Source organism: Halichoeres trimaculatus, unplaced genomic scaffold, assembly GCF_033239565.1.
Source record: "Halichoeres trimaculatus isolate MK-OKI-2021-1 unplaced genomic scaffold, fHalTri1.1 fHalTri1_scaffold_10, whole genome shotgun sequence".
NCBI classification, from domain to species: Eukaryota; Metazoa; Chordata; class Actinopteri; order Labriformes; family Labridae; genus Halichoeres; species Halichoeres trimaculatus.
The window spans coordinates 32454569-32465859 of NW_027437187.1; the positions used below are offsets into that span (position 1 = coordinate 32454569).

The 11291-nt window shown below is 36.8% G+C and overlaps 3 protein-coding genes across 4 annotated transcripts; all 3 read right to left on the reverse strand.

Moving 5' to 3' along the window:
* Positions 1-374: 374 nt before the first annotated feature.
* Positions 375-7334, reverse strand: samm50 (SAMM50 sorting and assembly machinery component). Of its 2 annotated transcripts, none has more exons than XM_074677695.1 (15): positions 7164-7334; positions 5101-5211; positions 4906-5007; positions 4733-4820; positions 4478-4584; positions 4223-4353; positions 4018-4105; positions 2577-2705; positions 2368-2439; positions 2199-2285; positions 1978-2048; positions 1288-1357; positions 1051-1204; positions 732-873; positions 375-561 (listed from the first exon to the last, which is right to left on the reverse strand). In XM_074677695.1, the coding sequence occupies exons 1-15, from the start codon at positions 7182-7184 to the stop codon at positions 516-518; spliced, it is 1419 nt and encodes a 472-aa protein (XP_074533796.1). In that variant the 5' UTR covers positions 7185-7334; the 3' UTR covers positions 375-515. The 2 variants fall into 2 exon arrangements, with proteins under 2 accessions (XP_074533796.1, XP_074533797.1); XM_074677696.1 differs by having other exon boundaries at positions 1051-1197; positions 1290-1357; positions 7164-7333.
* A 400-nt stretch (positions 7335-7734) lies between these two features.
* On the reverse strand, positions 7735-9136 carry efcab10 (EF-hand calcium binding domain 10). Its single transcript, XM_074678324.1, has 4 exons — positions 9007-9136; positions 8280-8444; positions 8010-8100; positions 7735-7905 (listed from the first exon to the last, which is right to left on the reverse strand). The coding sequence occupies exons 1-4, from the start codon at positions 9107-9109 to the stop codon at positions 7854-7856; spliced, it is 411 nt and encodes a 136-aa protein (XP_074534425.1). The 5' UTR covers positions 9110-9136; the 3' UTR covers positions 7735-7853.
* Positions 9137-9674: 538 nt separating this feature from the next.
* Positions 9675-11099, reverse strand: uqcc6 (ubiquinol-cytochrome c reductase complex assembly factor 6). The gene is made up of 3 exons (XM_074678218.1): positions 10976-11099; positions 10271-10391; positions 9675-10149 (listed from the first exon to the last, which is right to left on the reverse strand). The coding sequence occupies exons 2-3, from the start codon at positions 10376-10378 to the stop codon at positions 10030-10032; spliced, it is 228 nt and encodes a 75-aa protein (XP_074534319.1). The 5' UTR covers positions 10379-10391; positions 10976-11099; the 3' UTR covers positions 9675-10029.
* Between the last annotated feature and the right edge of the window lie 192 nt (positions 11100-11291).

Sequence of the window (11291 nt, forward strand, 5' to 3'; positions counted from 1 at the left end):
AAAACAACCATTATTTTCATTTCTTTTTATGTATCTTATAACAAAAATCTTCAGCACTACAGTGGCCTTAAAACCCTTTTGGATAAACTGCTTTGTAAGAATGTTTCTCTTGGGGAAATTTGTGGATTAGAAAGGTTGTTTAAATAGTTACTTGGGGGGGGGGGGGGGGGGGGGGGGGGGTCTGTTCATCAAAAAACACAGTATTCACTTGTGTTTTTATTGTACATAATGTTAAACAAAAGTTAATCTGCTTGGACATCATTTCTTGATGATTACTTGACGTATTAAATTATATAATTGGCCATGTGACACTGAGTTAAGTGACTGTGTTTGACCTTGAGAGAAAATGAAAAATAACCCATCAGTAATCAGTGTCAATGTAAACACTTTTATTGAACTAGATAGTTGTAACAATAATTCTGTACAAGCAGTTTGCCCTTTGAATAAAATGGTTCTGGCATAAAACAAATTCTTTAAACACAAGGAAGCTCAAAGCTGGAACAAGACAGACAGCTTCACAGAAATCTGATTCCTGCTCCAAACTGGACCCCGTCACATATCCTAAAAGAGAGAAAGAGAAAGAGAATCAGATGAGATCAACACCAATGCAAAGATGTAATCAGATTCTTTCAAGGGTTCTTGAAAGTCACATGGGATTTTATCATGCATGTTAATATGACTACCGAAAACTTTCAGGTCTTGTGAAAGTGTCTGTTCATTAACTTCTTTACCTGTCTCCGCTCTGGACTCCCATGGGAATGCAGTAATTCAGTTCAAGCCTGGCAATGTTTCCCAAACGCAGTACAATGCCCAGTCCATATGACCAACGGATACATTCTGCAAGTTTCTTTAAATGTGCTTGTGGCCCCTCACCTGAGAAAGAGACCCAGCACACAGAAACAAAGTCTTATCCTAACTGTGAAACTCCTTCTAAATTCAAAGTAAGACTCTTTGAAAGTATAAACAGGTAAGAGGTCATCCATTAGGTGTTGCTTATGAAAATAACTCTGAACAGTCATATTTGTATTGTTTCTGTTCTGGACTACTCACCATAGTTGAGGTTACAAAGGTTGCCTGCGTTGAGGAAGAAGTGTGTCCTGAAGAGGTCGCCAAAGCCCCCTCGGCCTGGTCTGAAGGGGAGCGGCGTGTAAAGGTGGAGGCCTCCAGCCCAGTAGGCCTCCCCTCCCAAGTAGTCACCTGCCATACCAGTAATACCAGTACACAACCTTTAAATTAACCAACAAACTCCAGTCTGATCACCCAGCAGCTCAGCCAAGTGAATGTCTCACCTTCACTCTGTGGGCCCATACTGTACATGCTGAATCCCCTGATGCTGGTGGGACCACCCAGATAGAACCTGAGAGGTGTAAGAAAGACAAACACAACAAGAGGATCAGAAAACATGGTGTGGCTGAGAGGATTTTTAATAATACAGAAGATTTGCTGGTGATTGTAAATGTTTTCAAAATGACAGTTTTATGGTGAAAGATCTGACGTTTCCACAATGTGACGCATGCCTCCAACATACATTTACTGAAATGTCATATAATTCATTGTCTTAATGTGAGAGGATTTTTGCCGTCAGGTTGAATGAAACAACAATTTAAAAAACAACTGAAAAATTTATGAGCAGAAATTGAAACTGCATACACCTTGTCCCTTCTGATTGGAAAAACACTACAGTGTCTCCATATTGGCTCCTGTATCCCTTTCTTCTTGCAAAGAAGCCAACATCCTGATATCTACTCCTGATATCTAATTGCTCGTAATCTGGATTAGGTAATCTTGTAAAGGCTGTATCTGTATCAGGGTGATCCAGTCCAATGTTTCTTTGAAAAACAGTATGGAAATAGGATAGATTAGCTCATCCTAGAAGGCAAAAAGTGGGATTTCTTAATCTGCATGAGTCTAATCCAGATTAAATTTCTGGAACATATGGGTCCAGATTCTGTAGGCTGAAGTAGGAGTATACTGTACCTGTCTGCTATGCTTGTTGGTTTGTCACCTAAAGGGAGGAGTAGACCGCCCCACATGGAGGCAGAAAGCACCTGAGGAGTGAGATGGAAAAATGAAGTCAACATCAATTATTGCGCCCTTCAATTCGACTTGAGTGAAGTAAAACTGCATAAAGTTAACCTGGAGTGAGTGTAAATGAGATATATTGGTATAAGGCTGAAATATAAAGAGTTAAAACTCACCGAGTCCCAGAGAAGGGTTTTGTTGAGCTGGATCTCAAAGTCCTCTTTCAGGAAACTTGCGTCACCTCCAGTGTAACCAGCAAGTTCCTGCAAAACCAAAGAATATAAATTTATTCATATTGTTTTTAAATAATACAAAAAGTGCAAAGGCTTAGAGTTGAAGACAAACCTGATGGATCTTCAACAGGCCGCCTTTCTTAGGGAGGATGGAGGAGTTTCTGGTGTCAATGACCATTGAATGCTGGAAAAAAAAAGATCTCTTAGAAGAACATGCTCAGCACAAGTTTATTCCTCCAGCTGACAGACTCTCTTGCTATGCTAATGCCATAAAAAGAGATTTAAATAATTTTTTTGCAGACCGTTTTACAAGACAAATACCGAGAGTGAGGACTTGAGGGAATGGCCGCTCTCCTCCCGCACAGCAAATGAGGCGGTGCGAGCCAGACAGCCCAGCTCTCTCCACACTCCTTCCCATTTTAAGGTCTGGCTGGTCTTCCATACTGGGAACTGTGGTAAAAAGTAACAAGAAGACACCAGTTTCACATCATCTGTATAATTTTATGCAGTGACTGACAAGTAGCATGATAAAGAGTGACCGTTGTCCAGTGGTCCTACAACAGAGAGATGTATTGTTTCTGTGGGAGCATGTGGAAGGCTTCTTCTGTTATCCACTCAGATATGTCAATAACGATGGTCAGCCCGAATACAGAACTTAGCCCCAGAAAACAGACTTTGTACGTCCTAAAAACATATTTAATCACCCATTTTTTTCAGTTTGGGTAATATACATTCTTATTTCTTAGTTCCCTTAACCCAGGGTATCTGCAGATTTCAGCAAGTCAAATTTACGACCTTTTAGTCTTTTTAATACCTCCTTGAATTAAATCTAAGGCTGAAAATGCAATAAATATAAGCAATGATTGAGGGATTTTGCTGTATTGCAATCCAAAACTGACATCATCCAGCCAACCTGGATGAAAGCCTAAATAAATTTGCACTAACCTATAGACCTATAGTCGCAGACTGGCTAACAAGCATGCAGATAATTAAAATCACAGGGGTTAAAGCAAAAAAAAAAAAAAATATATATATATATATAGACTGAAAGCTGTATCTTAAAGAAAGAAAACTACAGAGGTGTTTTTTTTAATTCCAGGAATTGAACTGACACATTTTTTCATTTTTAAAGCTTAAGATCTGGGCTGAAAGATATGAGCTTAACTCTATTTTAATTTAATAAAGATATAAAATATAAATATACAATATAAAAAGTTAAAAATATTTTTTTAAAAACTTTATTTATGTATTTATTTGTATTTTGTCCTTCTTTTCTTTTCTATTCCTACTTTTTCTTTTTTCTTTTGTTTTCCCTTTTTATTTATTTATTTATTTTATTTATTTATTTTACTTATTTATTTATTTATTTTATTGGGTTGGGGGGGGGGGGTGTAGGTTAAAAAGGAAAACTGTACAGGTCAACTCACCACTGTTATTGTATCAGGATAGACATTTCTGTTGTCTTGTATTTTGTTTTATTGGAAAATAAAATTGTTTTTTCCCACAAAAAATAAATAAATAAATAAACAAATAAACTTTACTAGTCCTGCTCCACAAAATTTAAGACCTCTGGCTAATGTATTTAAGACCAGCATTCAACATTTTCAATTAATTTAAGACATTTTGAAGCTTTAATTGTAGATAAATGAATTTAAGACTTTTTAAGTGGGAACAAAAAGATCAGCCACATTTTTTTAGAAACAAAATTTTAAATTGCAGTACATGTGAGAACATATTCAGGGAGACAGAAACGAGTACTTACGCTGACTTCTGCAGAGACGCCTCGATCTGTTTCCCTCAGTGAGCTCCAGGGAAACTGACCGGTGACTTTATACAGGTTGAGGGAAATACTGATGGTGGAAAATGAAAAAGAAAAGTAAACCATCTTTTCTACATAGCAGATAAATTTGAAACAAATTTTAGCTGAAGAGACTGGTATCAATTTTTTAAAGTTGTTTGTATCGTACTTGCGTTCGAAGCATCCTGGCTGGGGTTTGAAGAAAGACAGGCCGTACGATGTTTCTTTGGTGCCGTATGAGAACTGGAAGGTTAATTTCTCTGCCCGACCAAGTACGTTGGGTAACTTCAGGCCCAGTACCTGACATGAAAATGAAAAGGGTGAGAGAAGAAAGGTAACAGATAAAAACCACCTCATATGTGTAAAGAACTTAAAAAACCATTTTGGTCAGGCAGATGATGATAAGCAGCACCAAAGCACTTGCCATGCTTCCTTCATTGTTTCCAACCATGGTGTTGTAGCTGCCTGTGAGTCGTCTGAGCTCCGTGACTTCAAACGTCACATCAAGGCCGTTAGGAAGAGCGCCTTCGCCTGCAGAAAAAACATAGAACACCTCAATGAATACATGTTAAGATATAAACAATGAGGTGATGTCTGTAAAACCCAACCATTACAGACACATGGCTAGAATCTGGGTTTTCAGTTTGAAGATGTGATCATTTAACTTGACTGGGAGTACCTCGTGATGTGTCAATGACAACTTCAACTTTTCTGAAGATGCCAAGACGCAGAAGCTTCTGTCGGGCTTCGTGTGATTTACGCATCACCTGCAGAATGAACGCAAGAGACAGAAGCTCACACACCTTCATCAAACAAGCACACATTGGTGCAGCTGTTTTTAATTGCACTTACATCAATCAAATTCTTTGCCCGGAAAACTTCTGCGATTTCATAAGTCAGCAGGTCCTCTTTGGTTCGACCGAGGCCATCTATGTGTACCCGCTGAACTATGACCTAAAATACAAGAGTGACAACACAAAGAGAACTCAGAGACAAGTTGATGTAAGGTACAGATTTCTGGTCTTTCAGGTTTCGTTCATGTCTTACATCCTTGTTCTCAAGAACTTCTTGCTTTGGCTCCTGCTCAATTTCTGGGACCTCGATATCGTCGGCTTGAACCCCAAGCTCTGGCCCCCGCATGGGCAGAGGGTCCAGGCTCTGCAACAAAAAAGAAAATTAAGAATCATGACAGACTATGGTGCAAGTCATCCTATCCCCTCCTCTTCCTTTTATACTGTCTTATGGGAAAAAAGACAAATAGGGTGCTCTGAAAATTTGTTCAAAAACTAAGAAAGGATAAAGACGAACAAAAAACACTAAATATTAATGGGGACAAAGTTCTGTCAACAGTTCAAAATAAATCTTACACCATCACTTCCCTCATAGTTTACATATTCAGTGTTCTCATGCTTAATCTCATCTGATAGTGTGGCTATTCTTGGAGGAGATTAGCTGCAAGCCAGGCCTTGCAAAAATGTCCTAAATAGTTTCTCAGTTAATCCTTGATTTCAGAAAAAAAAGATGCAGATCACCTCCTCACAGTCCAAAAGGGACGTTTCAAACATCATGCACATTTCTGCACATAAGCAGGGGTGTAGCTACAATTAGGCAAACACAGGCAGTTGCCTGGGGCCCCAAAATTCTCAGGGGCCCCCAAAGCATCTCTTAAAAACTGATTTATGAAGTTCTCTTCAATTGAAAGCATTTCTTTTTTCTAAATCGAACTTCACATGCTTCAAACTACATCAAAAGGCTTAATCTTTAATGATGGTTTTTGGTACTCCCCCTCCCTTCTTATTCAATGGGCTATTCCATGTTACAACACTCCTGGAAATTTGATTCAGGAAGAAAGTGGCAAAAAACACTTTTTTCCCCATTTTTTTTTCTTATTTTCAACCAAGTCGGAAATAAAAACAATGTTGCTCTGAGATCTGAGATAAACATATAAGACTGTTGGGATTTTAAGGACTTTATCTAGCCCAGGAAACAGGATAATTTCCTCAAAAACAAACCTTTTGAGTTGCTGATAAACATTATTGTACAAAGAGGAAGATGAGTTACAAGGACATGGAGGGCCCCATTGACTGGGTTTGCCTTGGGCCCCCAAATACGCCCTTACACATAAGGTAAAGCTCAACCAGGTGATGATAGTGGAGAGGAAAAAAACAACATTTTAATTAACTTTTTGTTTTATTATAAGCCAACCTGTATCTGTCTTCCCAACTTTTAATTTTGTTAAAAAGTGCAGACTTTTTTTTTTTAATCATCTTTATAATAATTGAAAAGTATTGTTTAATTATTATTAATGGATTTTAAAGGAAGTGATTGTAGCTAAGGATAAGTGCTAGTCTGGTATATCCTTTGAGCTTTTACAACTGTATGCATTATTTATTCAACCAGCAACTTCAAAAGCTCTATGTATTTCTACACATATGTTTCTGGTATGTAATGTTATGTGTTCTCTACAATGTATGGATATTTATCTTCTATAGTTCTTATTTGCATTTTCAACCAATCCTGTTATTAATTAGTTTATGATACCTTTATCATAATTGTCTTTCTTCCAGTTTTGACTGTGTCTAGTTTCAATTGCAGGTCCTGCTACAACACCACAATGTCCCAGATAGGAATCATTGAAGCTAGTGTAATTTTCGACATTTCTAAATGATATTCTGGGATTTTATTTTCTAATACAAGGAAATGAATCTTCTTGTCCTATCAAAAAAACAAAAACAAATAATCAATATAGAGCCTTAGCTAATAAAACTGGTGTAACACTACTGAGAACACAGACTGCAGCACGTTATTAATGAGCTGTTGTCAAAGTCTGCTGCATGCTACAGTCAAAGGAAGCACCAAGAGCAGCGTGTTGGTGTCAGCTCGTATGTAAAATACATACTAGGAAGTGTTTTCCGTTTATAATGTGAACTTAAATTAGGGCTACTGTAAAGTAGCTCAGCTTTATTACAGACCTATGAGTCTGAGCCTCTCTACACCTTGTTGAACGAACACTAAGGGCCTTTTCTTTCTAACAGCTCACAGTCAGATATTCCACTGGACACACAGAGAGGTCAAAGTCCGAGTTAAACGGTCATCAGACTTTCTCTTACCCTGGCGTGGACGGTGCCCATGCTGAGCTCTGCAGGGCGCTGTCCCGGTGAATATGGAGGAAACTTGTGTGGAAAAAGAAAAACTAATTTAACCTCCAAGTAACCGGAGAAAGACGACGAGGCTCCCTATAAGGAGGCGGCCATGTCATTTCCGGACCACGCCCACTGCTGGTGCGCATTCAAGAGCTGAACGCTGGGAGATGGTAACACACGGTTTATATTAAAATAAAATAATTCTTCTGCTATTTATACCTTTCTTTTAGATTGAAGGTAGTCAAAGAACATTATTATTTAACTAGAAAGTCATTATAAATTAAAAATTACATATTTAGTATTAAATTCAATTTCTTTCACAAATATTTCATGTAATTAAGAAAGATCTCAGAGCTTTAATCTTCATAAATAATCTTAATGTTTATATTAAGCAAGAAAGAAAAGAAAAGAAAGAAAGAAAGAAAGAAAGAAAGAAAGAAAGAAAGAAAGAAAGAAAGAAAGAAAGAAAGAAAGAAAGAATATTAGTGTATGAAAAGCTGGACACAAGTTACTGATTGATCTAACCAGGCTGTTTAATGCATTTTGTTTCCCTCTTAACTCAACAAAAAGTTGTTTTTCCATAGAACAAAATCAACATCTGCATTTTGCCAACAGCAACAACAAAAAGAATTACATTGTAGGTAAGGGAAGAAAACATCAGACATCACTTTTTATGTAAGTTGATGAGCATCTCTGCAGGCCTTCTATCCTGTAACAAAAAGAAAGAGTCACATGTTATCTTAAATTTTGAAAAGTTAGTAGTTCAACTAGTTTTGAGCTTGTTAATTTGTCATTACTACAAGCTGCTCTTACGCTTCTGATTTGAAGGTCTCATGAGATATTTTGTCTTCATGTACACCTTCAGGACTTTCATTGATGTCCTTTATGCCCAGTGTGGTTAAAGCTGTGGAGAAAAGACACTCAGTATTTGTTTTTTGTCCACAGTGTCCACCTCGAAAATAAGAAAACCTGTGTAACATTAGTTCCATTGCTACAATATTGGTTATATATTGCAAATAATAAGATAATAACACTGCTGAGTATTTATTTTACTGATAATTAGTCATGTCGTTCTGTGCTCACCGTGCTTGTATTGGGCATAAGTGATGTAACTCTGGTTGGCTGGATCCAAGATCCTGATGACTGCATCCAGGTTGGAGTTGTTAAATAGATTTTGCTGATTCACACCAGTCTGCTTGGAGAGTTTCAGCTGTTTTAGCTGCTCAACCAGAAACTCTCTGGGATTATCTAAAATACACAATCAATCACAATAAATAACTGCATTGAAATATGCAAAGAAAAGTGTTTGGTCATAAAGTTGTATATGCAAGTTCAAAGCCTAACAGGAAGGTTGCAACATGAGACATCAAGATAGATAAAGCTATAAACCTGAATAATAACATTATGAATCAATTACATTCATGATGACGTCAAAAAAAATCAGAATGAAACTAAATGGGTGTTGTACAGATTAGCAGGACCTCTGATTACGTAATCAGTCATATATGTGAAACAGGCATAGTGTGAAGAGTTTTTGTAGTGTAAAAAATAGTAATGAAGAATCAGGATGGATTAGAAGGTAGAAAATGTAATGAAAAGATACAAATTGATCAACAAAGTTAAAGGTGTGAATGGGAGACGTTAAAGCAAATACAAGTACAAACTGCACTACAGGATGAAAAGCATATCTTTAGTGTTTAACTTGCTTGATTGAAAAGCTAACGTTAGCCATACTTTGCCAACTCGTGCCACAAAATAACAACATTTTATCTGATGTTTTTGTCAGTTATTAACAATTGATGGTTCCAACCCGGTCTGTAAAAGAAGAGCATGCTCGTCAGGTTATCAAACAGCTCCATGATTTGATGTTTCTGAAGATAATCAGCGGCGTCTTTCTCTCTCTGCGTAGCCATCTTTACGCAGCACTGTGTTTCCACTTGTTGCTATGATACAGTTCAGGCGCGTGAACGTGCTTGTAGGCTAGAAACCTATAAATGCTAATAATATGCTAATGTGGACATTAACACGCTGAGTTGAAGTAGTTAAAGTGTAAAATATCCTATAGAAAACTGAAAATCATCAATACTAAAAACTTACGATACATTCTTCCACAGTGATGGCCTCAGCAATTAGTTTCAGTATTGGAATGATTGTTTCATCATGGCTTTCTACATCTGTATGAGCTTAAAATTGACTTAAAAAGAAATCCAGCTACAATCTTTCTTAACAGATAAGCATTTATAATTTACAGTTAATCAGATAGAAAAGTAAATCTTCATACAGCATGCTGCATATATTTTATGTCACTTTTGCACACCAAAATACCTTAAACTGGATCATTTACTCAAATTTCCCACAAAATAAAACAAAAAATGTTTAGTTCTGCATTTTTTATTTTACACTTTTTTTTTAAACAAAATCAGTGGAAACAGTAAAAATCAACTGTTGAATGAATAATGAATAATAGCATTATAATATCTAACAAAGACGTTAGCTCATAAAGCATCATTTCTTTCATATTTTATTATTTGGTCTAAAAATCTAGGCGCTTTCAAACAATGCTGAGGTGAATCATAAACAAGACAGATACAGATGGATAAATAAACCTCATGATTTTTTACAAATAAGATCTGTATGTAAAGGCAGCAGGGCACCAACAGTGTAGCATTTTATTCCTCTTCACTTTCCTGAATGAGATGAAAACACCAAGCAGGGAAGACATATTTGCTGATGTCCGAGATCCCCCTCCCAGGGGCCTGGATGATAGAAGTTCCTCATAAAATGAACATAGTCTCATTGGTTGTGTCCATCACATTGAGGATAAATAGTTCCATTAGTCCACTTTTTGTTCTGCTTTCATCTTTTCCATCATGGCAGCTGCTTCTTCTCTGGCTTTGTAGCCCAGAAGTTCTGTTTTAAGTTCCCCTGGTTTAGGTGGGACCTCTGGTATAGTCTGAAAAACACAAGACAGGTCAACTTAAAAAAATGGCACATTTCAAAACAACACGTTTATCAAAGTGTTTTATACATTAATTTCATTCGGTTCATTTCATGCAAAGATAAAGGTCCCTTACCAGATCAGGTAGGTAGTACTGATGGACAACCTGTGCTCCTGCAAACATGGCCAGCATACTAGCACCAACCATCCTCAGGTACCTAGGCCAAGACACACCAGCTGGCATCTTCAAAGAAGTCCTATTTGAAAAGAAATTAATACAAATAAATAGATAAATAAATAAATAAATAAATAAATACAAGACCTACCGTTCTTCCATGAAAAAAGAATCAAGAATGTCCAGAAAAAGCAATTAGGGGTAAGAAAATTGCTAAATTTGTCTCACTTGTATCACCAAAAGTTGATACTTCAAGAGGAGTTTGTGAGTAAAAATACAGAGTTTACTTTAAGTTAAATCAAATGATCTGGTTCAACACTAATCCAAAATCTCCATCACCATCGTTAAGTATCGCTACACTGCTTTAGTAGATAAAAAGTGAGATACTTATTCACTTTTAGCATGCACTATGATTTATCACATTGATTGAAGGAATCCTGATATCACTACACACAGGCTTTTTCTTTAGATTTCACATTTTAACCAATTCAAAATCACTGTTTTGATTCAGTTGCTTTAAAATGCACATTATCTTGCTATTTAACACATGTACAGTACTTTTGATACTGTCTGTTGGTCATGCTTGGTCTAAAAGCTTGAATATCAAGCACTTTAAAAAGACTACATGAAATAAACTAGCACAAATTAACGCAAGAAATACCTTACCTTGTTTAATATATTGTTAGTGTAAAAAAGACCCCAAAGAAAAGCTCATTTTCAGCATTTTATAACAAACTGTCTGTCATTAGGACACACTGGCAGGTCATGCTGTTTGCTAACACAAAGATCGTTTATTATTAGACAGAGAACCCACTCTCATACTATTTACAGGTTCATGCTATCCGTAGCCTCTTTCAGCATCAGTATCTGATAGCACCTACATTTCTCTGAGTTTGGGAATTGTGTCCGTACATGTTCTGCTTTTGATTCATTTTGGTTGACCAGAGTGTTAATTCAGACTGTATATATTTTCAAACATGGC

Excerpts from the sequence above, each read along its gene's own strand:
- samm50 (XM_074677695.1), bottom strand. The coding sequence starts at position 7,184 with ATGGGCACCGTCCACGCCAGG. Across the intron at positions 2,049-2,198 it reads AAACCCTTCTCTGGGACTCG|GTGCTTTCTGCCTCCATGTG; the intron begins GTGAGTTTTAAC and ends CTCACTCCTCAG. Across the intron at positions 1,205-1,287 it reads TGGGCCCACAGAGTGAAGGT|ATGGCAGGTGACTACTTGGG; the intron begins GAGACATTCACT and ends GGTATTACTGGT.
- efcab10 (XM_074678324.1), bottom strand. The coding sequence starts at position 9,109 with ATGGCTACGCAGAGAGAGAAAGACGCCGCTGATTATCTTCAGAAACAT. Across the intron at positions 8,445-9,006 it reads GCTCTTCTTTTACAGACCGG|ATAATCCCAGAGAGTTTCTG; the intron begins GTTGGAACCATC and ends TGTGTATTTTAG. Across the intron at positions 8,101-8,279 it reads TTATGCCCAATACAAGCACG|CTTTAACCACACTGGGCATA; the intron begins GTGAGCACAGAA and ends TTTTCTCCACAG.
- uqcc6 (XM_074678218.1), bottom strand. The coding sequence starts at position 10,378 with ATGCCAGCTGGTGTGTCTTGGCCTAGGTACCTGAGGATGGTTGGTGCT. Across the intron at positions 10,150-10,270 it reads AGTACTACCTACCTGATCTG|ACTATACCAGAGGTCCCACC; the intron begins GTAAGGGACCTT and ends TGTGTTTTTCAG.